The 27,542-nt window shown below is 42.4% G+C and overlaps 1 protein-coding gene across 1 annotated transcript in view; it reads left to right on the plus strand.

Moving 5' to 3' along the window:
• The first annotated feature begins 17,305 nt into the window (after positions 1–17,305).
• The window catches only part of LOC146862629 (uncharacterized), a 123,191-nt gene continuing 112,954 nt past the window's right edge, over positions 17,306–27,542 (plus strand). Inside the window, exon 1 of the mRNA XM_085643102.1 lies at positions 17,306–17,459. Coding sequence (XP_085499228.1) covers positions 17,306–17,459 — 154 coding nt within the window. The remainder of the gene's footprint in view (positions 17,460–27,542) is intronic.

Raw genomic sequence — 27,542 nt, forward strand, 5'->3', positions numbered from 1 at the left:
GAAACAAACACACCACAAAAACAAGCGGGGAACAACATATAAATGCTTTTTGAAGCAGAAATGAAATAAAAGGCAACCTCAAAAGAAACACATGAATGCTCTCCAGAATAACTTTAAGCTCTCAAAACAAATAGAACAGGACCGGGAACAAACGTTTAAGTGTCTTTGCAAGATACACATCATTGCTCTCCAAAATAACTTTTTAAGCTCTCAAAGTAAATAGAATGGGACCGGGAACAAATGTTTAAATGCCTTGTGCAATGCTCTCCAGAATAACTTTTAAGCTCTCAAAACAAATAAAACGGGACCGGGAAAAAACGTTAAAATGCCTTTTAAGAGATATTTATTTTTACGCAACCTAAAAATAAACAGAAACACAACATAAAAATAAACACAAAACAATTTCAAGTACAAAAAAATTGACCAAAAACTAAGGATTGTCTGAATGCTTTTTTATGCCAACATTTTGGGAAACAAATGCTTTAAAACTAACTTGTGGAGTAAGATTTTACCTATACTCAAATGCTTTGGTAACCAGGAAATATATCCTCGGGCGGTCAACAAATTTTAGGGTTTAATGTATCAGCAAATATCCAAATATCTGGTGCTTCTAAGGAAGAAAAGGTTGGTTACCACTTCAACCTGATTAATCTCCTCAATTGAGGAGAAAATAAACAAATGCAAAGTCCCCCCTGAGCACACTTTCAATCCTTTATAGTGTCCAACAAACTCTTGATCCAGGTCCAAGTTCATTTTTTTATTTGTAATCTTCACATCATAATGCAGCCAGGTAGTTTGTTTCTCAGAACAGAGGTTGAGCTTAATGTTCTCAAAATGCAGAAAAAATGCCAACACGTGTTTAGTCGTGCAGTATAATGCACAGTAGACTTCTTCAGGGCTGCAATCCCAAGAAATTCAAAGTTACCAATAAATTTGCATAATCAAAATAAAACTTTGAGTATCAAGGGAAAAAAGTTAGTTCCTCCCGTGTAAAAGAAAAGCCATCACCTCTATTCAGTAATACGTCACCTAGTAGTGTCTATAAGAGAGCAGAAACAGAAAAATGTACCCCAAACAAGGAGACCCATATCTAAGCTAAGTGTATTTACCCTAAAATCCAAAGTCCATCAGTTTGTCCCGTTCCATTGCATTCTACAGGTAGACACTCCAAAGCATGATATATTAGGTACTTCAAAAACCTGTATAAGTACACAACCATATTAAATTAATGTTCACAATCTAAGTCAGATATTCTTACTAACTTAGGTTCAATGATTATCTCAACATAAGTCAACAACTTGCCTTTTCTTGAAAATTCAGTAGACATCAAAGGAGAAATAATCCCAAGAAAAGGTATTAAATAAGGTTATCTAAGAAAAGGAATAGGATAGGACATCTAAATTAGATCAAAAGGTCAAAAAAGAGATCTAATGTTATAAGCTATAGTCTATGGATGACTGTTAACTCTCTGAAAATTAACCCTGACAAGACAGAGGTCCTCGTCATTCCAGCAAAAAACAACTTCTGGAGTGGCCTGTTTTGGCCCAAAGAACTTGGGGCCCCCCCATGTCCGTCACCAGTCGTGAAAAGTCTGGGAATTAAAATCGATTCGGAACTTTCCTTGAGTCATCAGGTCCACTCCGTAGTGGGCACCTGCACCGGCGTCCTGAGACAACTGAGGAAACTGGTCCCTCTCTTATCAGTTTCCTCTTTAAATTCAATAGTCTCAGCCACTGTGTTATCGCGCCTTGATTATGGTAATGCACTCTATTTAGGACTCCCTTTGAAACTGATGAACCGCCTACAGGTTGTGCAGAATGACGCCGCCAGGCTGATTTTTAACCTTCCTAGGAGGACCCATGCCTCCCCTTTGCTGCACAAATTACATTGGCTGCCCGTCAGACAGCGTGTAAAATTCAAGGGCCTGTGCATCGCCCATAAAACTCTTTACGGCCATGCCCCTGGCTACATTCGGGATCGCCTAGCTAAATACGTGCCAGGGCGCGTACTTCGCTCTACAGAGGCCTTCCAGCTAGCCTGCCCTCGGAGTAATCTGGCCACCAAGGGTGGCCGAGCTTTCTCAGTTGTTCTGCCACGTCTTTGGAACCAATTACCTGACTCTTTGCGTAAAGAAACGGGTCTGTTTCCTTTCCGAAAGCTGTTAAAAACCCTGCTATTTGAAGATACTCTTTAGCTGTGCTCGCTATAAGGATTGTCCGTACCCTCTCTGATGCAATCTCCTTCTGTCAAGCGCTAAGAGACCTGCCGGTATATATGCGCTATATAAATAAACAAACATAAACATAAACATAAACTTATGCTTAAATTTAAAAATGTTATCTCACCAAAATTAATCAGGTGCAAATGAACACATTCCATGCATGATAAAGTAGATCTCTGAGTAGTACCAAGTGAGGCACGTAATGTACTAATAGTAATCACGAGTACTTGACCTAGTATAGGAAAATAAAAGTAACATCAATATTGTTCATTTAACCCCATAATGTGCAACAATGTCAAAGTTTAGGTCCCACAGTACTGGAACAAAAAATCGCTATGAATTAACCACTTTATTTCCTCAAAATGTATGAAGTGGGTAAACTTCTACTCCCAAAACAGCCTACTCAGACTCCACGCAGCTGATTGTGTGTTCCACTCCTGTAAGCATCTCACAAAATCATAAAAAAAGTTATTGCTTTATGTATTCAATTGAACAAATCATAAATAATTTTGCTGATATAATCAGCATCTCTAATCTCAATTAATTCACAATTACAGGAAAACAATGTTCTTGACTTAATCCAAAATGTACGAGAAGGTTCTGAGAGTCGACCCGGAAGTACATCTCCCTCGAGTTCACATAGGGGATTGTGTGTTTGACTCCCACGAGCTTCTTGCAAGAATCTCCACCTTGTTTAAAAAAACTGAATATTATAATCATACTTTAATGACTCTCTTATTGCTGGTTAACATTAAATAACTGAACACATGAAAAGAACTCTAAACAGTAGATATAAACAAAATATAGAACTCTAGTGAATAATCCCTCACTTTAAAAATAGATTATCTGATGAATTACTATACACTATTTCAAAAACTGATTATTCTCTTTCTGAATTATAGTTATGACTTTAATCTAAAAGCACACACAAAGGCATATGAAAGGTATGCTATTACAATATTAATAAAATTGCTAGGAAAATGTCTCAATTTGAGAGTCAGAAGAACTGAGGAGATAGACAATCTCAACTCATATATTGTTGTACTACTGTGTTTTATACTCATACATCATTTTTTAGAAACATTTTGCAAACTATGCACCCTTTACTGTTAAGTGCAATACGAAAGCTGTTTTCTTACAGAATAATGTCTGCACACATGATATATTATTCAGTTATTCTACCATACATGCACTTAATAAAAAACTAGAAATTCACATTATAGTTATAGTTAGGTGTTATAAAAGATCTGTTTTTGTTTTTAAAAGAAAGACTCATAAATTCACTGAAAGAAAATAAAGGTTACACTAACGTTATAGTTAGCTGAATTTCTCAGTGATAACATTACCATTTTGAACTAAAATAAAAACACAGAAATTCAGAAGTTATAGGTAGCAGCACTAGCTAAAACTTGTGCCCGCGACATGCACTGCTTATGAGCTCACATATGACACCATTGACATAACTGAAAAAACAAAGTATAGCAATACTGCGAGCCCGAAACCATTTGGTTACATAGAAGTCTAGGCTTTAATTGTCATGTGATCTTGTTGCTTTTCATGCGGAATAGTTATACTCTGCTACCGTTGTACTTTTGTTCTGTAGCAGAGCTCAAGGGCTTCTCTACAGCACCGTGTGTTATATTTTAAGAACAGTGGTCATTGGAATACCCTGCAGACTTGTACTATGTTACTACATAAAAGCATGAACTGAACAACTGTTTCTGGACCTCCCAGTGCACAATTGCAAGTATCTGAAGTGTTGTCTGTTGCCTTCAACCATTTTTTAATATACAACTATACCTGCAGAGTTCCAACGCCAGAAATCAAGGTTAAGGGCTCTTTTCTCTATGAGAAACAGCACATCCATACAGGACTTGAAGCAAAGTGCTGATTTGAGCTTTGCAAAATAGTGTTTTCCTTTGCTCCTTCCTTTGCCATCAAATATTTCCAGAACAGTTTTTTTGCAATTTGTTAGGTGGCCTTACTCATCTGCTCAGGTTTAGTCCATAAACCTTCACATCCAATGTATAAACGAATGTACTCTATGTGCCTGAACCATTGCAAAGAGGCATGTTTTTTTGTGCTTCAAATGCACTGAAAAGCCTTTTAATCATGGTCCGAGAAGGATTAGACCACACTCGGACTCACTATCAAATAGGGCTAAAGGCTGCAAGATCTCCTAGTTTGAACAGACCCAGTTGGAATCTTAGTGCCACGATTGGAGGTCCTGGGCCTAAGCAGAGCATACATTGCAAAAAAAGAGTTCTCTGTCACTTGCAGAGCATGCACTTTTTTGTGGCCCCTTATTTCAGCACCATACAAAGCAAGTGCTATGTTGTGTAGGCCACTATTGATGGCTTGATTAGAGGATTACCAGTTTTGTTTGAAAATCCTACTACACCACTAGCTTGTTGGCTCAAAGTCACATTGCTTTTCACTAAATGTTTGGCCCAGTTAAGAGGGTCATCAACACGTGTGCCCAGGTAGTCATAGAAACGCACTTGAATAAGTGGTTTGCCATAGATTTGAAAAGTAGATATAGGCTTTACTTTGGGTTTTTTAATCCTACAATTAGTTTTGTCAATATTAATGGTAAGTTGAAAAAATGGCAAATATTGTCATTAGATTTTGTTTAAAAAAAACCTAGAGGTACACTGAAAAATCAAAGGTTCAAGATTTGTTATAGTCAGAGGTTGAAATAAGTGAAAAATTTGTGTTTAAAACTTATTCACAGTAGTCAACAACCTGTCACAGGATTTGCACTTATTTCAATAATTGTTTCAAAACCCAGAAGTAGATCATTCAGCATGCGAAAAGAGTAGATAGTACCCGCTCCCGCTACCTCAGTGTGTGTGAAATCACCAGGCCTTAATAAACCTGCAGAGGTTTATCAAGGCCTGGTGATTTCACACAGAGGTAGCGGGAGCGGGTACTACCGACTCTTTTTGCTACAGGTGGCACACCCTTATTACACGTGTGATACATTGTATACAAAAGAACTTTGAAGTATGAATTGTTCTACTTTTCTGCTTAGCCTTGAGAAAGTCCTTTCAGATGAAACACGTGTCGGCTGCCTGTTTCAGATGTTATGGAAATTTTGTTTGAAATGAAATTGTGACTGATTAAAGGCAAGTAACATATTGACTCCTGTTTTCACCTCATTTTGAGTTGTTAAGGATCATTGTTTCCAGCACAGTAAAACACTGTTTTTACTCATGACAAGAGCACATTCGTAATGAAGAGGTTTCTCCTAGTAATTTGTAAACAACTTAATCACCAATCTACACACACTGCATATCCACACACACTCCATCACAACTTTTAAAATATTTGGCGCCGTCCCAACAAGGAGCTGCCCCATGATGAAGCAGGACACCATCTGGTTGTGTCTGGGCTCTTGCTTCTGATCAGTTTGATCCCTCTGATCTGTTGACCTGTCTCTTCTGACATGTTTTCTGACTTTCTCTTTCCCCTCCATAGGAACTGCATATCTTTTTGTGGATACTTGTATACTTAGGGAGAATGTATGCTGGACCTTAGACATGCTCCTAGTTCCTCCTTGTTGTTTTTGACTCATATACCTGCAGGCCATAATATTAAACATGAAGACAGTGAGGCTTGGGCAATCTTGTCGATATAATACCAGTCGCATTCATCATGATAAAACCATTGTGTATCCATTCCTAAACTAACCATTTGTTAGACAGTACACACAAATCTAGGATTTCTCCAGGGATCACGGACCCCTGTGGGAGGTAGGCAAAAATCAAATATATTAATAAAAAGTATGGCTTGTGTCCCACCAAAGCACATGGAACTCATTTAGGTGGCAGGTGGGGCAAGCGCAAATTTAATTAAATTAATAAGAAAATAGATGGTGTCTACCTCCATGACCCATGGGACTTCCATTGGAGACACAAAATAATCAAATAAATTAAAATAAGCTGGTACCTTTCTGGCAAAGTTCAAATAAATTAATCTAAAAAGCTAGTGTCTCTCTGAGGCCCATAGGACCTGCATTGGAGGCAGTACGCACACAAAATTGAATAACTTAATAAAGAGCACATGCTAGTGTCTCTCCAGAGCCCATGGCACACCCATGGGTGGTAGGAGGCAAATTTGGAATAAACTATTTAGAAATAACAACTATGTACGGCAGACTACTACAATCAGCCACAAACAAACTTAGTAATATAGCAGGAAATATGTATTAGAAAAATACTCAAAAAATGAACAAAATAACATGAGCTTCTCAACTGGCAATACAATTAATAGCCCTAGCAAATCGTGTTCAAAATTAGAATGCAATGATTTTTAATTAGAAATATACACAGGTCCCAAAAAGGGTGGTGGCCAAACATGGCCAGCAAAAGTGGAGGCATGGACAACAAAGACAAAAGGGCTGCCTATGACACACATACAAACACAGGCTGCACACAATGGTGGTAGTGTATGCCACATGGTCTGCAAAGAGGCAGACATTAAAAACACAGAAACTGTGGCCCCCAATAAATATTTATAGCAGTCCAGGGAAATAATTGCACACATATATATCTAAAATATGCATGATGTCATCTATTGACCTGCCCTTGACACTCTACCAGTAAAGCAGCAATGTCAGAAAATAAAATAAACCTAAATATGTTTCAAGGCAATGATTATCCTTGGAAATTACTTTGAAAAGTTGCAAATAATAGAGTAATTAACTATCTCACACACAAAATGGCGGGCAAGCACGCAGGGAAGACATTTGCTGACAACATGAGCCTGAACTCCTGGCACTATCCATAACCTAGCCATCAACAGACATATGCAGACAAAAAATAACCTATATTTGGCATGAATACAAGGCCATTCACAAGCTCCAAACTGGGGTGGCATAGTGAACAAAAGAAAAATAGATCAAACTCAGATCTCTTGACTGGGGGTGAGTGGTTGAAGGTTCCAGCACTCTGTCCATTATCCTGTTATGGTTGCACTATCCATAACCTAGCCATCAACAGGGATATTCAGACACAAATAACCTATATTTGGCATGAATAGAAGCCCATTCACAAGTCTCAAAAATGCCTCATGCTCAACAGCAGTGAGAGTATGAAAAATGGTTTAGAAATACAGCTAAGGCCTACTGTAGACTATGACTAAAACAGAAAAATAACACAGTAAATTACAAATCTGGAAAACATTGAGGTAAACAACATAAGAAAATGGAGGAAATATATATCGGCCCAGTCCTCCCACCATTCAAAAACTGTGCATTATCCTTTAATCCCACATGGACACCTGCTCTAAACTACTGGCTACCCAGCAACAAAAAGGTAAAAAAAAGGAATACAAAAAAATGATGTTTGCTCTCCCTCAGATAGCAAGTATTTTGCAGAGTACTGATTTGAATCTTCTTGATTTTTCAAGAAAATTAAGCATTCCAAAAGTGTGGATACAGCAGAGATTACAGTCAAAAACATAATGATGCTTTCCTTCCAAAATTCAAATACAAAATGATCAAGGGCTGAACAAAGCAGAAAGAGGTGTCTTCAGGATAAGTATAGGAAGTCGATATTGTATGTACAGTCGCTCTGCTAATCTGTATGTCACTTTACACTGTAAACAAGTGCCTTTTGCTGAAAATAAATAAATAGCTGAACCATCAACTCGAGTAAAAAAAACTATCTTAAAATATTTTTTTGAGTTGGTTTTTGGAACCTATATTTAGAAATGCTGCTCTTGAAAGCACCTCTTCCGTTACATGACTTGCTGTAATGGTGTAATCTCTGCCAATGTATGCTTGTTTAATGAAAATTATGCTCATTCCTAGCTATAAGTTAGAAATATCTGGGTTACTAGTCCACAAATGATCCTGGGTTTGAAGAGCGTCCAAAACAAAAATTAAAAAACAACCGATTTTTTCTGACCGTCCAGTTTGTATCCCCTATGCCTTGCTAGGGGACCCAAAGTCTTTAACTGGCTGACCACAATAGAGAAAATACTGTTCTGGCAGTCATTACAGTATGCAGTGCTCAGTCCCTGCATCCTAAAAAAATGAAAGGGCATATAAGAGGGCAAGGGAAGGATCCACTGGCCCATTGGCTAAGGTGGGTGAGGGCACTAAAGGGCCCAAGAGTTATATTTCACAAAATAGTATTGCCTTGGGTATCCTGTGGTCGAAGGTGGGGACTCTTAGACCATTGTTGTTACCACTCTGTAGTCCTGTAGTCCATGGACCTTGGTCTGCAACCCATGTATGCCCATCAGAGGTTGGACACAGGGCCCGGTCACATGCCAGACCACACTCACATTCCAATAGCCCCTTTAGGCCATCCACAGGCCTGATGACCTACTATTGGTTTTAGTTTGAATTAATACATTTCTTAAAAATTTCAATTTTTAAGCATGTAAAGTTTCATTTTGCACATTTTATATTTTACCCAATGACAGACCTATGCATTTAATCCATCATTGCTCTTTCGGACTTTTAATCTTGGTTACAGTGGTTTTTATATGCACATTCACTTTTTGATCTCCATGAAAATCTTTAGTTCATGAAAATGGCACTGGTTTCCAAATACAAAATGGACCCTTGGTGATACTGAGTCAGACTGGTGTCATCCTAAAAAAGGGCCCAGTAAGGCTGGAAACCTTATGTAAAGTATGCTAGCTTTCCAAGATAAAACTACGATTGTGTTATTGAGCAAGAACCAACTATAAAAGGGGAGAGGTTCATGAAGAATGTAAGTTTAGAACGAATCTCAACGTATCTGTAAGTGTCTTGTTTAGAGAAAGAGGGTGTGTAAAACACTACTGTGCAAGTTAGACTTAAAATACTTAGCTTTAAGCTCAGCCTTCCTTTGATTAAGTAAGCAATTGGTGGACCCTTTGCTAAGTCCCATATTACGGATTTTGTCAGCAAAATAAAAGCCTGCATTACATTTCAGAATGGTTATTTTTTTACAGTGAATTGACTAATTTCTTGTACATCTTGCAATGTCGATCGTACAGAATTTTGTTTGGCATTCTGAGCAGCACCATAGTGGTCTAGGTCAGGTTTGAATTTAAATTGTAGTAAATCTGGATAAGTAGAAGACTCTAAGAGAACGCGTGGAATCAATACTTTGATCTCTCCATTCGAAATGTGCAGCTTTCTGATCTTTGGAAGACAAAGCTTCCATTTATATAGTTGAAACATTTAGTTAGAAAACTGGCAAAATGATTATGCTTCCATGAGGACTACTCCACAAACGAGTAGAAAAAACATGCTTGACTGACAATCCTTTGACATATTTTTTAATGAAGACCAAACATATTTAGATCTCCATTTGATCTTCCACCAGAAACACAAATTTATTAGCCTTTGCTTCTGTATGTCCACTCTCCTGAGGTTTAGATCTGGCTGGATAGAAACTGGGGGAATTTAATGTTTGGTATGTCTTTTGCCCAGGCATAAACATCAGTTCATATACTATGTGTATATCAAGGATTTTACTTTAACTGTCCAAGGGATTTTTATTTATTCACATGGGCATAAGAAGATATAAGGTATTTGTTTTGCACTGTTACAATAGTGGTGATTCTCTTTTGCTAGGGAGTTTTATAAAGTTGATGGACCTAGAATTGAGTAATTTATATTGACAGTGGTTTATCTTTCACATTTCTGGAATTTGCACCTGTTATTTTCGTTTATTCTGTTTTGAAGAATATCTATTGAGTATTATTGCAAATTGTTATTTGATGCATTACTCTAGGTTTTCGAATTGCCAAACGTGATGATTTTTTTAAATGGCTCTTTTGTAGGCCACAGGTGAAGGCTTTGCTCATTTCATTGTTCATGAAATGGTTTTATATATAAACATTTATTCTTATTATTCTTAGTATTCTTCTTCTTCCTACTATTAAAATGGCACCCTCATGCTCTCTAATGTTTGCGAGTCCTTGAGTTTGCATCAAATTTATGCATTTGATTAGCATATGTACAAGGAGTTAACGCCACGTTAGCGGCACTTTTTTGCCGCTAATGCTGCAATATTTTTATCGCCGTATTCTCAAGCTGTCGCTAACAGCCGTTACCGACAGAATTCAGGCGAAACCTTCTGTTTACACCATTGCCACTTATGTTAGCGATAACTATCGCTAATGAGATGCAAAGTAGGTGTTTCCAAGCAAAAACGCACGCTAACCCCACTTCGCAATATTTACAATGATCGCCCGGGCCTGCGATACGTTCAGAAACAGCTGCTAAAGCCTGTTAGCGGCTGTAACTTAAGGCCAGAAAAAAGGTGATCTTAAAAATGGTGCTAAAGAACAGTACATAAGGGAGATTAGTCCAGAGCCTCATTTGAAGACCCACTGATGCCATGGAGGTACTACTCATGCAGCTTGGAGCACCAAGAAGGCCACAACAACCACCGCCACTACCACCGCCCCCAGGAGCACCACGGAGGCGGCGCCGAAGAAGTCAGCGGGCACATCACCCACACCTCACCCTCACAAACTTAACGCCAGAGGATGTGATCACCCACTACAGGCTCAAAAGCTCATCCATCCTTCGCATCCTGACCCAGATAGCCCCCAGGCTGCAGGCAACAACAGAGTGGAGAACCAACATCCCTCCAAAGACAAAACTGCTGGCAGTGCTGCCCATGTTGGCCTCTGGTACCTTCCAACCAACAACTGCCAGAGTTGGGGAACTCTCACAGTAAACCTATCAAGGTTCCTCCCAATTGTCTTGCATGGCATCATCAGCCTGACACACCAGCACCTATGCTTCCCCGAAACTGCGCAGGAACAGCTTGAGACCAAGCAAGGCTTTAATGCAATTGCTGGCTTCCCGCAGGTGTTGGGGGCAGTTGACTGAACACATGTCCTACTTGTGCCCCCTGCTGATACTGCACACATATACCGCAACAGGAAGCACACACATTCCATCAATGTGCAGGCAATTGTGGACCACCGGGGCTTGTTCACCAATGTCGTAGCCAAGTTCCCAGGGAGTGTGCATGATTCCTACATTTTCCGCCAGTCCATCATCAACCAGAAGTTTCAGGATGGCACATATGGAAATGCACTGCTTGTTGGTAAGTACTAAGTGAACACACCACACACCTCAAGTCCACAATCATGTAACTCACAAATGTGAGAATGCACATGTAGTAAATTTCCTGAAACATGCCTAGTAACATGTCCACCTACGATACACAACAACCCAAGTGACTGCGGTTCCTGGGGCTAGCCATGTAGACAAACTATCCCCACAGGCACAGCCCCTTCGCCACACATTAGCAAATGCTGGGAGAGGTGGAAACCAAGTAGTTGCGATGGAGGGTTTGGACCTATGAGGAAAGTATGAACACAAGACCGAGTCTGGCGGCCGTGTCCTGTATAATCTTGAGCTTGTAGAGCACAGACTTGTCTATGCAGACATATAGGGTGTTTCCGTAGTTCAGTTTGATGGTAATGACTGTGTAGGTGACTGTCTTTCTTGACTCGGGGGGATCCATTTGTAGGTCTCATGGAGGATGCAGAGGGTGTCGAAGCAGCTGGAGGCCATGGCGTACACCTGCTGGTTCATGGAGAGGGAGGAGTCGAGTACGATGCCTAGGTACCTGGGGTCGTTGGTGGGGGGGGGCCTGCCAAAGGCCCACCAGGTGTTGTCACATGCTGATGGGGTGGTTAAGATGATGAGGTCTTATGTCTCCTCCGCGTTGAGTTCCAGGCAGCTGCTGATCATGTCGCAACTTCCTGCAATCCTTCCTGGAAGCCCAGTCTGGTGGGTGTGGGTGCCTTAGTGAAGGGGAGTATGAGCTGGGTGTCCTTGTAGGTGGTGAAGTCTTTTCGGTGTCTAGATGTTGCTCCAGTTCTTCTCCAGGTGTCTGCAGATGCATCTGGCACCTTGGAAGTCGGTGGTGACCGAGGCGGCTATTCTTGCACGCTGTATGTTTGGGTTGCATAGCGGGGCAAGTTTGTAAGCGAAGTTGGAGATCCTGTGTGGAAATCCCTGGCAGCGCCGTTGGTGTTGGCTGCAGCGCTGTGGGTTTTGCTGTTGATGGTGGAGTGGAGCAGCTCCTCGGTGACTCAGCTCCAGTTCGCTTGTGTGGCGCTAGCTGTGGGATTAGGTGGCTTGGGTTTCTCGATGAGGAAGTGTACGCAGTGGTGGTCCTCTCCATGGGGCTTGAGTGGTGTGAATGAAGTGGACTCTGTTTCCACATGCGACGATGGGGTCGAGGGTGTATCCTGCCTTGTGGGTCAGTGTTGTGAAGAGTTGGGTCAGTCCGATGTTTGCGAGTTTTGGCCATAGGGTACTGGAGTTGGAGTTGTTGTGGTTTGTGAGGTGGAAGCTCAAGTCGGAAATGAGTATGTAGTTCATGGAGTAGATGGCGTGGTGTGGGATGATGTTGATGGTGTGGGCGAAGCAGGCCCGGTCTCCGGGGGCTCTGCAGGCGAGGGTGCAGCGGAGTGTTGCTTTGTGGCTCGTCTGAATCTGGAAGTGCAGGTGTTGAGTGGTGGTGAAGGCCTGGCGGCAGCAGCACCATGAGAACTGGACGTGAATTGTGTCTAGTGTAGCCTACTGGCAGTTGTACTTTCTCCTGGCATTGACTTTGAGGAGGGCAGGTGAGTCGTAGCGCTAGATGGTAGGAGAACCAGGGTCCCTGCTGCTGTTTGCGTTTGGCTCGCGGATGGACGCAGATAGGATTGCTTGTGGCGCACCGTTAGAGTGCCAGTAATGCAACCGCGCAACGCACACAATAAAATAGGCTAGGGGGTAGGGATGGGCAGCTGTGAGGCAATGTAATTCCCATTGATGCTGGTCAGTTGTCTGAAGCTACACATGTCTAACCTGAATTCTAAAGTAGCACAAATCACACACCATCAAATATAAACACTGCAAACACAGCATGCACAACAACTTATGGACACATCTCTCCATTACATGTTTCATGTGATCAAGGATATGCACTTACCCCATGGCTGATGACACCCCTCTGAGCCACAAAGAACCAGGCACAGAGGCAGTCTAATTTGGCCCTTGGGTGTACCTGGGCCATTGTGAAGCGCACTATTGGCGTGCTAAAGTCTTGTTTCCGGTGCCTTGACATCACAGGTGGCAGACTGTGGTACAGCCCGGAAATAGTGTGCAAGATAATCATAACATGTTGTGTGTTGCACAATATATGTGTATGCATCAATGCCCCATGGATTCAAGTGCCAGATGCACCGGATGATACTGAGCATGATGAAGAACATGAGGCTGGTGCTGCACACCCCACAGTTTCTGCTGCAAGAACTGACTGAAGGAACCGAATCATAAACAATTTCTTCAACTGAGCACGTCACAATGTGACAGTCCTTTGTGAAATTTATGTTCAAAATGAACCTAAGCACAGTTTGTTCAATAAAACAACACAACACACATACCTTGTGTGCATGTTTATCCTCTGCATAAGTACATCTCTCTGGCAAGTGAAAGTCAAACATTTTGCAGTAAGTATTGTACAATTGTAATTTTGAGTGTGGGAATGTCTTTCATGGTTTGAGATGCTTTTCAGGGTGTCATTTGGGGTCAGATATGCTTATTAGGTTGTCATATAGGGGGAAAATATTATTTTTAGGGTGTCATTTGGAGTCAGATATGCCTATTAGGGTGTCATATGGGGTACAATATGCTTTTTAGGGTGTCATTTGGGGTCAGATATGCTTATTAGGGTGTCATATGGGGTAATATATGCTTTTTAGGGTGCCATTTGGGGTCAGAGATGCTTTTTAGGGTGTCATACATGGTAAAATATGCTTTTTGGGTGTCATTTGGGGTCAGAGATGAAAGTACATCTAATACTGTTTAACTGTGTAACAACTTGCACGTAGCGTGCAAAATCTTGCTGCATTAACGTTAACTCAATGTTTTTTTCAGTATCGCAATGGAAAATCTATTGCTACACACATTGAACAACACAAAATATTACTCCTAAGCCAATTTGCGCGCAGATTCAATGGAAACGCCAATGGCAGGAATGCGTGGGTCGTGAGGGTGACCTGTTGGACCACCTGGGAGTCATCATTGACCTACAGTGTGGTAAGCTCAACCTCAAAATTGATATATGTGCACTAACACGAAGAGCCAAAAATGCGGTGTGTGACACAATGGTGTATATGTGCACAAAAGTGGTGGAGAGAGGCGTTAGACGTCATGCCTTCACACCTAACGTTCACACATCAGAACCACAATTCAGCACCATCTGTACAAGCATAGTGTGCAGGTTTGCGTTTCCCCCTGCGCTGGCGCAACACTTACCACTGTTGTGCGAACGCTGTCACCCTTGCACCATAGTGCGTGCAGGGCAAAGATTGTTTATGTACAGGAAGGGTGACTGTACATAAAAAATCCAAGGCATTGTTTTTTGGACATGTGTGCTGCACAAAAGGAAGAGTAATAATGCACTCTTCCTTGTTTTACAAAGTTAGGTACACTACCCTTGTAAATAGGCTTCGTGTTACAATGGATGAGATAGGAACAATAGTTTTAGTGAAATAGGACATCTCCAGAGTGTCACACACCACCAACAGTTGTGACACAGCCTTGTGCGATCTGCAGCGATTCTATTGCCCAAAGAGCATGTATAACATCATGTTGGGTGGAGAAATGGGGCCTTGGGAATGTGTCATACAGGTAGTATGTGCAAATTGGTCAGCATCATTTTCTTGTTGGCCTAACTCAGCATTATCTGGTCTTGTGGAAATGACAGGCAAAGTAGACACAGTCATGTAGGCAACATGGACACAACAGTACAGTCACAGAGCATTGTCAGTGATGGTGATGAATTGTATGATGAATAGGACATGTGTGATTTGAAGTCTGATACCAACACATGTTTCTTTTCATGTCTCACAGCTGGAAGACAACTCATCACACAGGGGGACATCGATAAATTCAAGGATCAACACGCCACTGGTGAGTTCAGCCATTTAATATTGGCTTTGTGAGATATGATGAATGTCTGGGAGAAATCATTGACATTGTAGCATGCTGTATCGGTGTGCATCACATGTACCTTGCCTCCAGTGTGATGATGTTTTGTGGAAGTATGAAGTGTGTACAAATCACTAAGTGAAGATGGAGCAAAGCATATGTCTTCCAGATGTAACTTTGTGCATCCCCCGTCAGTGACACCCATGCAAGTGACATCTATGGGTTCTGTCAGTACAGCACATGCCCGTGGATTACAGAGCATACAGATAGGAGAGGAGACATGTGAGTGGTGTTGCTGATGAGTATGACCAGATGCATGTACATGACTGTGCAAGTGGGCCCTATCATGCCCAAGGAGGCAGTGGTTTTCATGCTGTGTCTGGTCAGACACAGGTCTGGACAGTACTATTGTAGGTATTCTGCATACCAGCTTCAAAGATGTAGCAGGGCATAGCTTTAAGTCAAGGATATCAATGGCACTTTCCCCAAACACCTAGCAAAGATGGCCCAATGTATCTCATTGCCATGTTTTGCCACTGCAATGGTGTTGCCAAGCTGTCTCATTGGAGTCATTCCCCTGGTAGACTCAGGGACAAATATACAAGCCCCTCTCGCCAAATTAGTGCCATTACTCTGCAAGCATTTACACCGCATGCTTTTGCTCTGCAGTTATTTCTGCACAATATATTTTACAACGCAATTACCATTATGACTCCAGGGGGCTGTTACTTTGGGGAATGCATTGTAACAGTTTGCGTTGTAAAGAGCAGCGTTGTAAAATTGTCAGAGGCGTAAGAATTGCGTATCAAAGGCATGCAGATTTATTAAAATTGAGTAAACTACGTTTCCCCCTCTCTCCGGCACCGCATCACCTATTGTGAAGTTCTGGTGGAGAGAGGGCCTGCGTCTCACGTACAAGTCAGTGTTCAGCCACCTAACCTGTTTCCATGTGTGCTGCTTGATGCAGCAAAAATGTAAGTGTGAGTAGGGCTGTTCCAGGATTGCTAATGCAGTAAAAAATAAATTCCTAGGCAACCTAACAATTTAATATGTAGATCAATGTTAATAAACTCAGTGTAAAAGATCAAAACTGCACAGATATATTTAGATGAGATTATTTAATCTTCAATTATCAAATTCATATCAACACATTCATTATTTTAAAATACCGATTTAGTGACATTAAAAACTATATTTATTCAAAACATAATTAGTATTCATAAAATTACAATAAAAACCCCAAAAGTGGCAGAAATTAAGTCTTCGTCGCGCATTTCGGCGCGATGTGCGCCTTCATCAGGAATTGCCACAAAATAATATTAGGCGGCTGATTGATGGCACGGGACTGGAATAAGGTTGGCGTGCCGCGTCACCCATTTATTTTTTGAAGAGCTTTTTTTCCCCTGGAAGTTCTTTATTATTTCCTTGTTTGAGTTAAAATTCTCTCTTGTTTCTTAAACGGGATATGCTTATGTGGAATTTATCTGATTCAAAATAAAATTGCGATCAATTTAGATCTCCTATTTGATAGTATTTCTTTACATCAATGTGCTGATTGGCTACAGGCTTCTCCTTGATCACATTTCTGTGCAGGATTGATCATGTGCAGGAAGGGTAACCTTCAAACACATAAACAAGCCTCCCCTGCACACAGACACCCTTGCACTCTTGTGCAAGGGTGCCTGTGTTGGCGCAGTTGAGGAACTTCACAGCGTCGCTTTGGGACACACAGGGCTGCACATGATCATTGTACATATGATGCAGCACTGTGTTACAGAAGAGGATGAGCGAGACGCTACACCTGGAGGGCTAATGCCTCCCTCATCCATTTCCTTGTACATGTCATCCTCAGTCAGGGTATGTCACAGCACCATCATTTGACACTGACAGTCTCATTTGGTTGTGACACTTCATGTCACATGCCATGCACTGTCATTTCAGTCTCCCAGCATGTTGTTACTGATCCTGGATTCAACATTTCATTGTCCAGCACAATTCCTAACTTCACAATGTTACGTTACAGTGTAGGCTCCCATGTTTCACTGACCTTGTGTTTCTGAGTTAAATGGAGAACATTGACACAGTTATCAGGACTTACATCTTGTCATTTCTCTTATTTGACAAACAACATGTCGCCAGAGGAGTCCCACGCCTTCCAGGTGAGGAAGGACCGGTACCTCCATATCAGAAAGGTCTCAAAGGGATATCGCAACATGGCACGAAGGTACCAAGAAGACGGGACAGCTGGTAGTTGGATGTCGGTGCCCGAGGCAATGACCCACGGTAAACAGACTGTCACACAGGCCGTCCCTGGCCCCTCTGGTGACATGCGTGGCTCCCAGCGTGGACAGGCAGCGACACATCCCCCTTCAACAACACACACACAAGGGACAATGCCACCTGCACCAGCAGATCAGGTGGTGCCATTCACTGTGCGGGACCGGCGCACAGTCATGGACAATAATGTTTTCCTTCCAGAAATACGTTGGGAAATGGCGGAACATACCAGGCACCTGCAGGACATAAAGGCAGCCCTGGGTCTCCCATATTGAGCTGACATTTTGAGACCCATTTCCCTCTTCTCCCTTTCCCCAATGTTATTTATTGTTCTTAGTTAGTGTTAGGTAAGTATTTTAAGTGCAGGTAGTGTAGATGTAGCGTAGGTATAGTTAGTGTTAGATTTTAAGCTAGTTGTAGATATTTATTCTTCTATAGTATTTGGGGATACGTTTCCTTTTCCTTTGGGTGGGGGGTTGATGTCTTTGTTGTTATATAAAAAATAAAATCCCCCCAAAAATATGTTTGTGTAGGTTAACTGTATAGTTAGTTTAGGTATAGCTTAGATGTCTTTCTCCAGTCTCATGATGTGCTTTAAGGGTGGGAGGGGGGTTGATGTCTTAGATATGCGTGTTTAGGAATAGTTATGGAAGATAGTTTAGGTTATCATTCACTTTGTTCCAGTTAGTTTAGAATAGGTTAGTTGTAGTAGTGATTAGTGTTAGTTATGGGTAGTTTATTTTGTACTTTCATAATAAATGGTTACTACTTTAGAATTCTGGTTGCACTTATGTCAGGGGTGATTTGGTGGAGTGTTGCTTTTTACCTTGTATGCAACTTAATCTATCACACGACAATCATTTGAATGTGTACGTGTGGTCATGACATGTTACTTAGCTGGACGGATAGTGTCAGGATACTTTAGTTATGAGCACAGTAAACTTGCAAGGGTAACATGGTGGGAAGTAGGAGTTACGGCCTAGTCTAGGGACACTCTTTTGTGAAGTTAGACATCTTAAGTGTGACTCACGGAGTTGGTCACCACATTGTTGCCCATTTACAACACAACAAAGGGACATGGGCTTGAGCAGATATTGACATTGCAACTCTTATCCATCATGAAGGTGGATGTATGCGCAGGGTACCACAGATTCTGTACACCCCCTGCATATCACATGAGCCAGGCACAGAGTCCATCTACCATGCACAGATATCGGCACACTTGCTGCATAGTGCAAGTGTGGCAGCATCATTTGAATTGGATGATCCTGTGTATGGATGCTCAACCTCCTTCTCATGCAGAATGTTGTCATTTAGCGGATCTGATGTGCACGGCATATGGCAGTACAATGGGCCTGATTCACAAAAGTAATCTGAGACAAAATCCTAACTTGACGACTTTTGGTATTCACAAAAGGCATTTAGAAGTAGTAAAGTTAGGAATCCTAACTTTACTACTCTTAAATGCCTTTTGTGAATACTGAAAGTCGTCAAGTTAGGATTTTGACTCAAATTACTTTTGTGAATTGGGCCCACACACAGTTCTGCTGCACACAGGAGGGGGAATGTAGCATTACTCCCTGTAGTGCAGGTGTCATAGCCACTGCTCCCAGCTGCTACTTTTGGCATTGGCTCATAGTGATGCCACCCTTGAAATGGTGGTACAGCATCTGACTATATGCTAATTACAGTGCACTACACATCCCTAGACACATTGCCCTTTCCGCTTACAGTGGTCACAGCATGAGAGGGTTCCTTATTGATAATAAGGCATTGTTAGGCCACAGGAAGGGGCTGACTGAGGACTTGCACTTTGGGATAAGTCCTTATTGCCAACACCACTTCACTTAAGCAGACATTGTGGTTCCAATAGCGGCTGGTAGGCATATGCCCTAATGATTTTCATCTATGTGAATTTGGTGTGCTCCAACTTGGAATGTGACATGCAATGGGCACCATCACAACAAGTTTTGTACACTTTGTAGAGTGTGAGTAGATCTGCAAAGTGAGACTTTGTAGCAAAGGTAAAGGAAGACACTACTTGTGGCATGCGACTGACTTGGACATATTTGCACACATGCCTATTTCCATCATGTACGTAGGGCTAAGTTGGAATCTTGCTAGAATGTTGTATTTGAGCAATGACGGCATGGCTAGTTCACACATACTCGGTCATCTCACTGCTTATCCGGGACACAATGAAACATGGACATTTCTCATATGTCCCTTGGTGTACATTTTGATGAATTCACTGGACCAACATTTGTGCAGACTTCTATACTTGAATGGTCATAGACAACACACACCTGTGTAACTGAAATATTTAATTTTTTTAATAAGCATTGTCTCTGTTAGAGACTGGAACAGTACTTGGATCTAACAAGCCCCACATTCCAGAGATGCCCAGTGGAGTGCCTGACAGTGTACTTCAGGGGTGACATGTCCAGAGGAAGAGGTTGAGTTCAGTCAGCAGACTGATTGCAGTGTCATTGGGAACCAAACAAATCATGGCAGTCCATACTGAGCTCCAAGGTGAGTGTCGAAGAGTGGATCTGGGGACAGTGGAAGCTGATGTTCCAGGGCACGATGCTAAGCACTGATCCAAGGCAAAACAGTCCATTTGGCACAGATGGATGCTACCGCTTTCTTCTTCGCAATCATGCAGAATCATCCACATCTTCGTCCTCTGATATGCCATGTGCCTCACATGTGCCTGGTGGTAGATTGGCTGCAGCACTGTCAGGCACTGACACATCAGGAGGCGGAAATGTGGTTGTATAAGCAGCAGCAGCAGCATTCATCTGTGCCAAACCTTGATGCTGCAATGCAGTGATAATCAGCTGCAGGGCATGGTAGATTCCAGCTATGTCTCGTTGGTGTGCAGCCGTGGCAGCCATTTGTTCCGCTTGCATCCGCTCCATGTTCTCCATTATCATTTGCATGCCAGCCAACTCCTGGCTGGCATCGCTGGAGCCACTCTGACTATAAGTTGTCCTTGTCTCTGAGTCATGGCTCCAACAATGTCAGCCATGGAATGTTGGAGAGCTTGAAGCGGACTGTGGGTGTCTGTGATGTTCTGTAGGTGGTCCCGAATGGCACTCAGACACCCACGTACGGCATTTAGTTTGGCCGGCAGGCTGTCAAACCCCACCCGCACCTGATCAGCCATCTCCTGCTGGACCTCTACCGCACGGCGTTAAAATGCCAGAAGTGGGTCCTCAAGGTCCTGGGAGACAGCTGTGGTGGTAGGTGCTTGCTGGTGGGTGCTTTGCACATGGGGTGGAGTTTCCATGATGCAGCTGGATGGCCCTGCTTCTGGGGATGGGGTGCTAAATGAGTCTAACAGCTGTTGGAGGGTGTCCTGGTTGATGGTGGTGAATTTCTCATCTTCAGTGAAGAGTGGGAAAATCTGCTATACAGGAGGTGATGTTTCTCCCCCTGCAATGTAAAGAGGAGATGCAGTTAAATGTGTGTTTCAAGTATGATCATGCATTGGATAATTTTACAAGCAGACTGCATGACAATGTCCATTCTGACTGTTTAGGAGGAGATGCCTATTAGTTGCCGGATAGTGATTATTTGTACAACATCATATATATGACGTTGTAGTTATACATTATCATCTCACAGTTTACAGCTATCCCGAATGTGAATGGCCAATTTGTATTCACAAGCGGCACCAATTGGGTCCTCTGTTCAGTAGTGAAAGTGATGCAGTTTCTACCACATTGTAGTCAATGTTGATTAGCTCAGATTTATGTGTCTGTGCACTGCATTGTGGGAGAGTCATCCCTACAGTGTTTGTTTTACTGCCCCTTATGCCTTTCAGCCTGTGAGCCTTTCACTTATGTGCATTTACAATGATAAGATGTTGCAAGCTGGAGTAAATATGGGTCTTGGACAGAGTTGGGACACTTGTGCATTGTTTGGCAGCAGATGTCTTCTTTACGTCCGGGGTTGTATGTACACGAGGAAGTGTCAGAGTGTGACCTGCTCCTTTAAGGATGAACTACACACTCAGCCACTTCAGTGACCATGGCCTGCACCATGTTAAAATGTTTAGGGTGCAGGGATGCAATTCATCATGCACTGTCACTTGCCTTGTCAGTGTGGCTCACAGACAGTCAGCTTTGCTGGTTAGTGCACATGTGCATGGGTTTGGTGTGAGAATGGTTATATGTTAGGAGGGACGCCTTTAGGCAGATTGGCAATGATGGGATAATTGCTGTTTCAATGTGTGCTGCACAATGCAGTACACATGTACATCCAGGTAACTTAGGCTCTTGTGATTTCTCTTGTGTGCATGTCATCAGTCATGTTTTTCCTTGCATGCATTGCTTACTGCCCTCCTGTTGGCTCACACGTTGTGAGTATGGTACAGCGTGAGTATCTATTGTTGTTGCAGGCTGAACAGACAGTAACAACACCCATTACCCCTAATGTTGGCCGCACTTGTGGTGTGTACGTGGGCCTAGTTTTGATGGATGTGGATTTCCAAAGGCATATTAGTGGTGCTCGGGATCATCCCCCCACCACTCCCATCAGATGCAAATGGCAGGCTGATGTGTGTTCGTGTATTTGCCACGCAGATGGTCACATGGATGATACATGCTGTCCGGGTTCAGATTATTGAATGCCGGGGTTTTCGGGTGGATGATGAAAGACATGACTGCATATTTGTTCACTGAAACTATAGACTTCACAAACAGACATGTTTACATGCACATCATGGTGTAATGGGCAACTCACACCAGGACTGATGTGGAATGCTGTTTTCTGTATGGCACATGTGTACACTTGTGATTGGAGGAGTGGATTTTGACCTAAGGAGTGATGGTACCATTTAGCTACTTGTCATTATTTGGTGCTACTTTGCTATTCTTGCTTGTTGTCATACTTAGAATGTCATCCTTTACACGGGCATTGTAGTTCTGTGAGTATGGCACACAGAAAAGTCATGTAGTACATATTTGGGAGACACATTCCTGATATGCATAGACCATGCACTGTAGTGTTGTAGGCATATCCCCCCTGCTTATAGAATGTCATCACATTTGGACTCAAGTCTGCTGAATGTGTGCATTGTGGGATATGCACCTTTTAGACAGATGGCTACATGATCACTTTGTTGTGACAATGCATGTGCTTATGGTATGCAGACTCACTAGATGGGTTCTCACTTGGTGTACACAGGACTGCATCTCATGAACAAGCAAGGGGGCACATTGACTGAAGATGTGGCAGGATGTCTAAATGGCCCCTTTGCCTCAACACCAAGCATATACAATTCTGTCTCTCTGACGCCTAGATGAGGATGCACTGTGAATGTGACTGATCATGTGCATAAGTAGGCATGCCACCACTAATGGCAGCACACATGTGCCATTGTGCCCGTGTGTTTGAGTTGTGTGCAAGATTGTGTATGTGCAGTAAAGTCACCCTTGATGAAATCATGCACATTCTTGCACATGACTCAGACACACGGGCACATGCATATGTGTGGTGTTGAAGCAAGGGGGCCATTTTGACACCCTGCCGCATCTCCAATCAATGTGCCCCTTTGCTATTTCATGTTGCACTTATTTTGTGCTCTGATGTTAATCTTGGACTCTATTTTTTGGGTACTTTTCTGTGCACATTTCCAGGTCTGTGAGCCCACTAATATGTGTCTTTCAATTCATTGGTTGAGTAGGGTAATATGTGGCTATGCCACCAGGGAGAAGGGTGTCCGGGACATGATCTGCAGTCATTGTGGGTGTGCACTGAGAGATATTTAATTGCGCAAGAGTGCCATTGGGACCATCCAGCCCATCCCCCCAGTCCCTGGTTGTTACTCACCCTGTTGCGGATGTGTCTGATCCTGTTCAGCAGTATCCTGTCCCGGAACCCCAACCACCGTCTCCTCGCTGATGACAGCGGACACCTGTTCCTCCAACGCATCCAGCTCCTCCTGAGGTGCTGGACTCCCACCTCCAGTTTGCATTGCTGCTTTGAGATTGGCTGCAAGTTTCGACTTGGTCTTGCGCTTAGCATCATACCAGCGTTTATTGCAGTCATCCACTATCCTCCTCACCTCTCCGACAGCATTCACTTTGGCTGCGATGGACTGCCATATTGCATTTTTTGTACCCAATGACACTGTGGGGCTGACAAAGGCTGCTGATGTTTTTCTGTCACCTCTGCAATCATGACCTGGTTTTCCTACTGACTGAACCGGGTCTTTCTCTTCCTCTTCTCTTTGCCCTTCCCCAGGGTCTCTGCGTGGCCTCCTGGGTGTTTGGGAGGTTGTTGTTTGCTTCGGTACTGGGTCCAGCTTCCTCCATGGTTCTTGAAATCTTTTTTTTTTGTATGTTTGAGCTCCATACCGGGCATTTTATAGTGGTTTTGCGGCCCAAATGTGAAAAAAGTGGCGTCACGTGCCATTTCTGGCTGCTAATTGGCCTTTCGCCACTTTTTTCACGTTAGCGACAGGATTTTAATCGCCCTGCCGCTGTTCTTTATGCGGGAAAGTTCACACGGTAAGATAAATTATCGCTATTTAGCGGCATGTTGGTAATACACCAATAACACGGTACACGCCGATAAAAAAACTAGTACTAACTTGTGTTAGCGATAGTTATCGCCAAATCTTGTACATATGCCCTTTAGTCTTTTGGCCCGATTTTCCATTTGCGACCTCTAAAAACTGTTGTACATCTGACCTATAAATCCCTATTTATATATGAATGGCCCAAGGATTCTGTCTGTTGAGATTTCTTAGCTATGTGAATGGACATCAGTGTGAGGGCTGTACCTGGCCGTCACTATCCCAGTCACTTAAAAGAGTGAATTCTTACTTAAACAAATTAACTACATAATCCGTGGTTTCACCTCCTTCACTCCCCTCTGGCATGCTACACATTATTTTGCAATTATAGAGCTTTATTGTTTGCTTGTTTATTTTAGTGCCATAAAGAGCCACCTGCATTGGAGTAGCATATACCGTTTGAGAGAACCCAATTGTATATGCCTGCATATGATATTATATCCGTATTCTTGGACATCTTGCGCAGAGCCAGCTGTGTTTTCATATGTGAGGTCTTCAAAACAAAACAGTCTGTTTATATTCCTCTTTATGATTCTGAAGAAGGTCATATATGGAAGAGAGGGAGGGATCTTTGATCATTCATACCCGGCAGATTCCGCAGCCCACTGACACCTTCTGTGCTTATATCCCTAACACCAATATAGCCCAAATGAGGCGCTGTACAATTACTGTGGTCTTAGAGAGTTCAGAACTTAGCGTGAGATCAGTGCCACCAGGAATCCTTAGCAGCTCACCTCCTTCACCCAAATATGTTTGTATTTCCTTATTTCCAGTTTTTCATGAAAATAGCCATTCATGGGTCTGTCTCCATCACTTCGTCCCAAGTTTGTGGGTTCATTGTCACCCTTTTTTATCCATGGGCATTCCTGGGTTACAGATATGCACGTGTATATATTAGGGGTGGGCGGAATTTGCGAAATTAACTTTCGCAAATTATCGCGAAAATGTTTAAAATTATCGCAAACAAGCGGAAATATCGCGAAGATGCGGAAGTTTTTTTCCGGCATGTTTGCGAGATTTTGTGCATGGTTGCGGGTCGCCAACTTACCCATGTGGTTGCTTGCGGGCGCGGCCATCTTGTTTTGAGTTGTCTCGCGGTGCATGATCGCGAGAAGAAAGACGTGATCGCGCGACTCATGACGTCACTGCGGGCGCGAACTGTCGCGAGATAGCGCAAATGGCTAAAAACAATACAACATCTCATGGAGAACGCGACCGGATCAAGAAAACTTGTCGGCGAACGCAGGGATTCAGGGAAGGCGATCGCGCGCGCGCGAGAATGTATTATTTTACAGCACGAGAAAGCAACAAATTATCGCCAAGCTGCGGAAACCGGAATTTTTGACATTTTCGCGCTCTCCGCGGAACGTGAAAATGTCAAATTATCGCAATTTCTGCGAACGGAACAAAATTTTCGCCTAGGCCTAGTATATATCAACAAGGCAGCAATGCCGCTGTAGTTATACTTAACCAAGACTTCCCATTCAAAAGCCATTTCTTGTTTTTCTTAAAAACTTTGGCACTATCTGAAGAATCTGCACAAATCTTCTCTGAAAAGTGGCACCCACTTTAGATTCTTCATGGCAAGTTTATGTAGATGTGTCAATGGCAGCTAAAAATTGTGAGCTGAGCTCCAAGAGTGACGATCCCCATTTAACTCTCATATGATTCTTTGCTCCTTGAAACAGTAAAGAAGACTGAACGGAACTGCACCAAAGTGCAAATTTTGTGTTTCTGCTGTATCTAGTTAATCACAATATTGAAAAGAGGACTAATGTATTTTGAACAGTTAGGGACATATTCACGAGGGCCTTGCATAACGCTTGTACCATGCAATGTGGTACATGCAGGACGCAAATCTCCAAGTCAGATTTAGGAAGCCACACATAGCCACTTTGCGTGGCTTTAAATGGCTTCATAAATATGGAGTAATGCAACCCAGCGCAAATTGCTGTGTTGGATTACTCTGCACAAGGGACTTCCATTGGCATTGCAGTGGGTCTTCCTACACAATTCCCATGTGTTTTTGTTTTATTGAGTGGATTCAAGCATCACAATTGATGCAAAGAAAAAAACACAATCTCATAGAGCAAATCTGTCCATAAGAGCAATCCATACATGGATAAAGTGCTAGTGCTAACAGTACAACCAAAAATCCAGTGCAAATATCACGAAAATAGGAAAAGGAGCAGCAGCCATTATAAATGACATTGATAGCAGCAACTTAATCTTAGATCACACTTGATTCGAATAAAAGAAAAACAATGAAGTTCTTATTAATACAAAAGATTAGTTCCTATCTAAAAGAGATAAGACCTGTATGGTAGAAAAAAATTAAATAAATTGTTTAAAAAAACCTGACCAGGTCGCTGCGAATCTGCGAAGGGAGCCTATATGTTTGACATATGCCTCTTCCCAGATTTATGTTACAACAAACAAATGATGGACGGAATGCTGACAATGCAGACATTCTCCCCCAGTCAAGATATCTGGGTTAAATCCATCGTTCTTTTGCCCACTACGCCACCTCAGTTTAGACATGGCCATATGCAAATCAGTCTTGACCCTGTGCCTCATGGGAACAGTCCCGTGCTCACTATGCCACTGGAGTCAAGCTATCCTGGCTGATGACGGCTGATAGCCAGAAACCGGTCCTAGGATGCTTGATTCCGGTCCAGGGAAGACATGGCTTGGCAGTTCGGGCTGGACTGTTCCCATGAGGCACAGGGTCAAGACTGATTTGCATATGGCCATGTCTAAACTGGGGTGGTGTAGTGGGCAAAAGAACGATGGATTTAACCCAGATCTCTTGACTGGGGGAGAATGTATGCATTGTCAGCATTCCGTCCATCATTTGTTTGTTGTAACGCTCTTCCCAGATTTATGGCCTAATAATCTTCTCGTGCCAATGATGAATCTAAGGTATTTTATAGGACTTCAAATTCTGGAGAATTAGAGACCGAGCCACTTTGATAATTGCTGGACCTTCTATTGAAGAAACAAATAAGACCACTTTAAGAGAGGGGGAAATGTGGACCGATAGTGCTAATTATTGATTAATCCTTTGAAATACATTGGACCAAAATTGATGTAGATCAGAACAATAAAAAAAATATGATGATTTCAAGACCCTATCTCTAGATCCCACATCTAAAACAATACTTTGAGGAAGCCGGAAACAACTTGTTCAGTCTTTTCAGCATATGGTAGGCTAGCCATCTTGACAGAAAGGCCATTCTTTTATAGTTGGCAGATCGCAGAGCTCTATACCCTACTTCACATAAGGTCTGCCATTCTTTTTTGCTGACACTGCACCCGGTTTAATAGTTTAGAAGAAAAGTTGACAATCTCTTTCTGATCCCCCAACTGCGATAAACAAGAATACCAATTGCCAGTTAGGCCCTGAACATATAGTTGGCTTAAAATCCTAGAAGCCAAATTATTGGTCATAGCATAATTTGTTTTTAAAAAGCTTGAAATTTGATTAAACCTAAATGAGAGTG

Source organism: Triturus cristatus, chromosome 2_2, assembly GCF_964204655.1.
Source record: "Triturus cristatus chromosome 2_2, aTriCri1.1, whole genome shotgun sequence".
Taxonomy (NCBI): domain Eukaryota; kingdom Metazoa; phylum Chordata; class Amphibia; order Caudata; family Salamandridae; genus Triturus; species Triturus cristatus.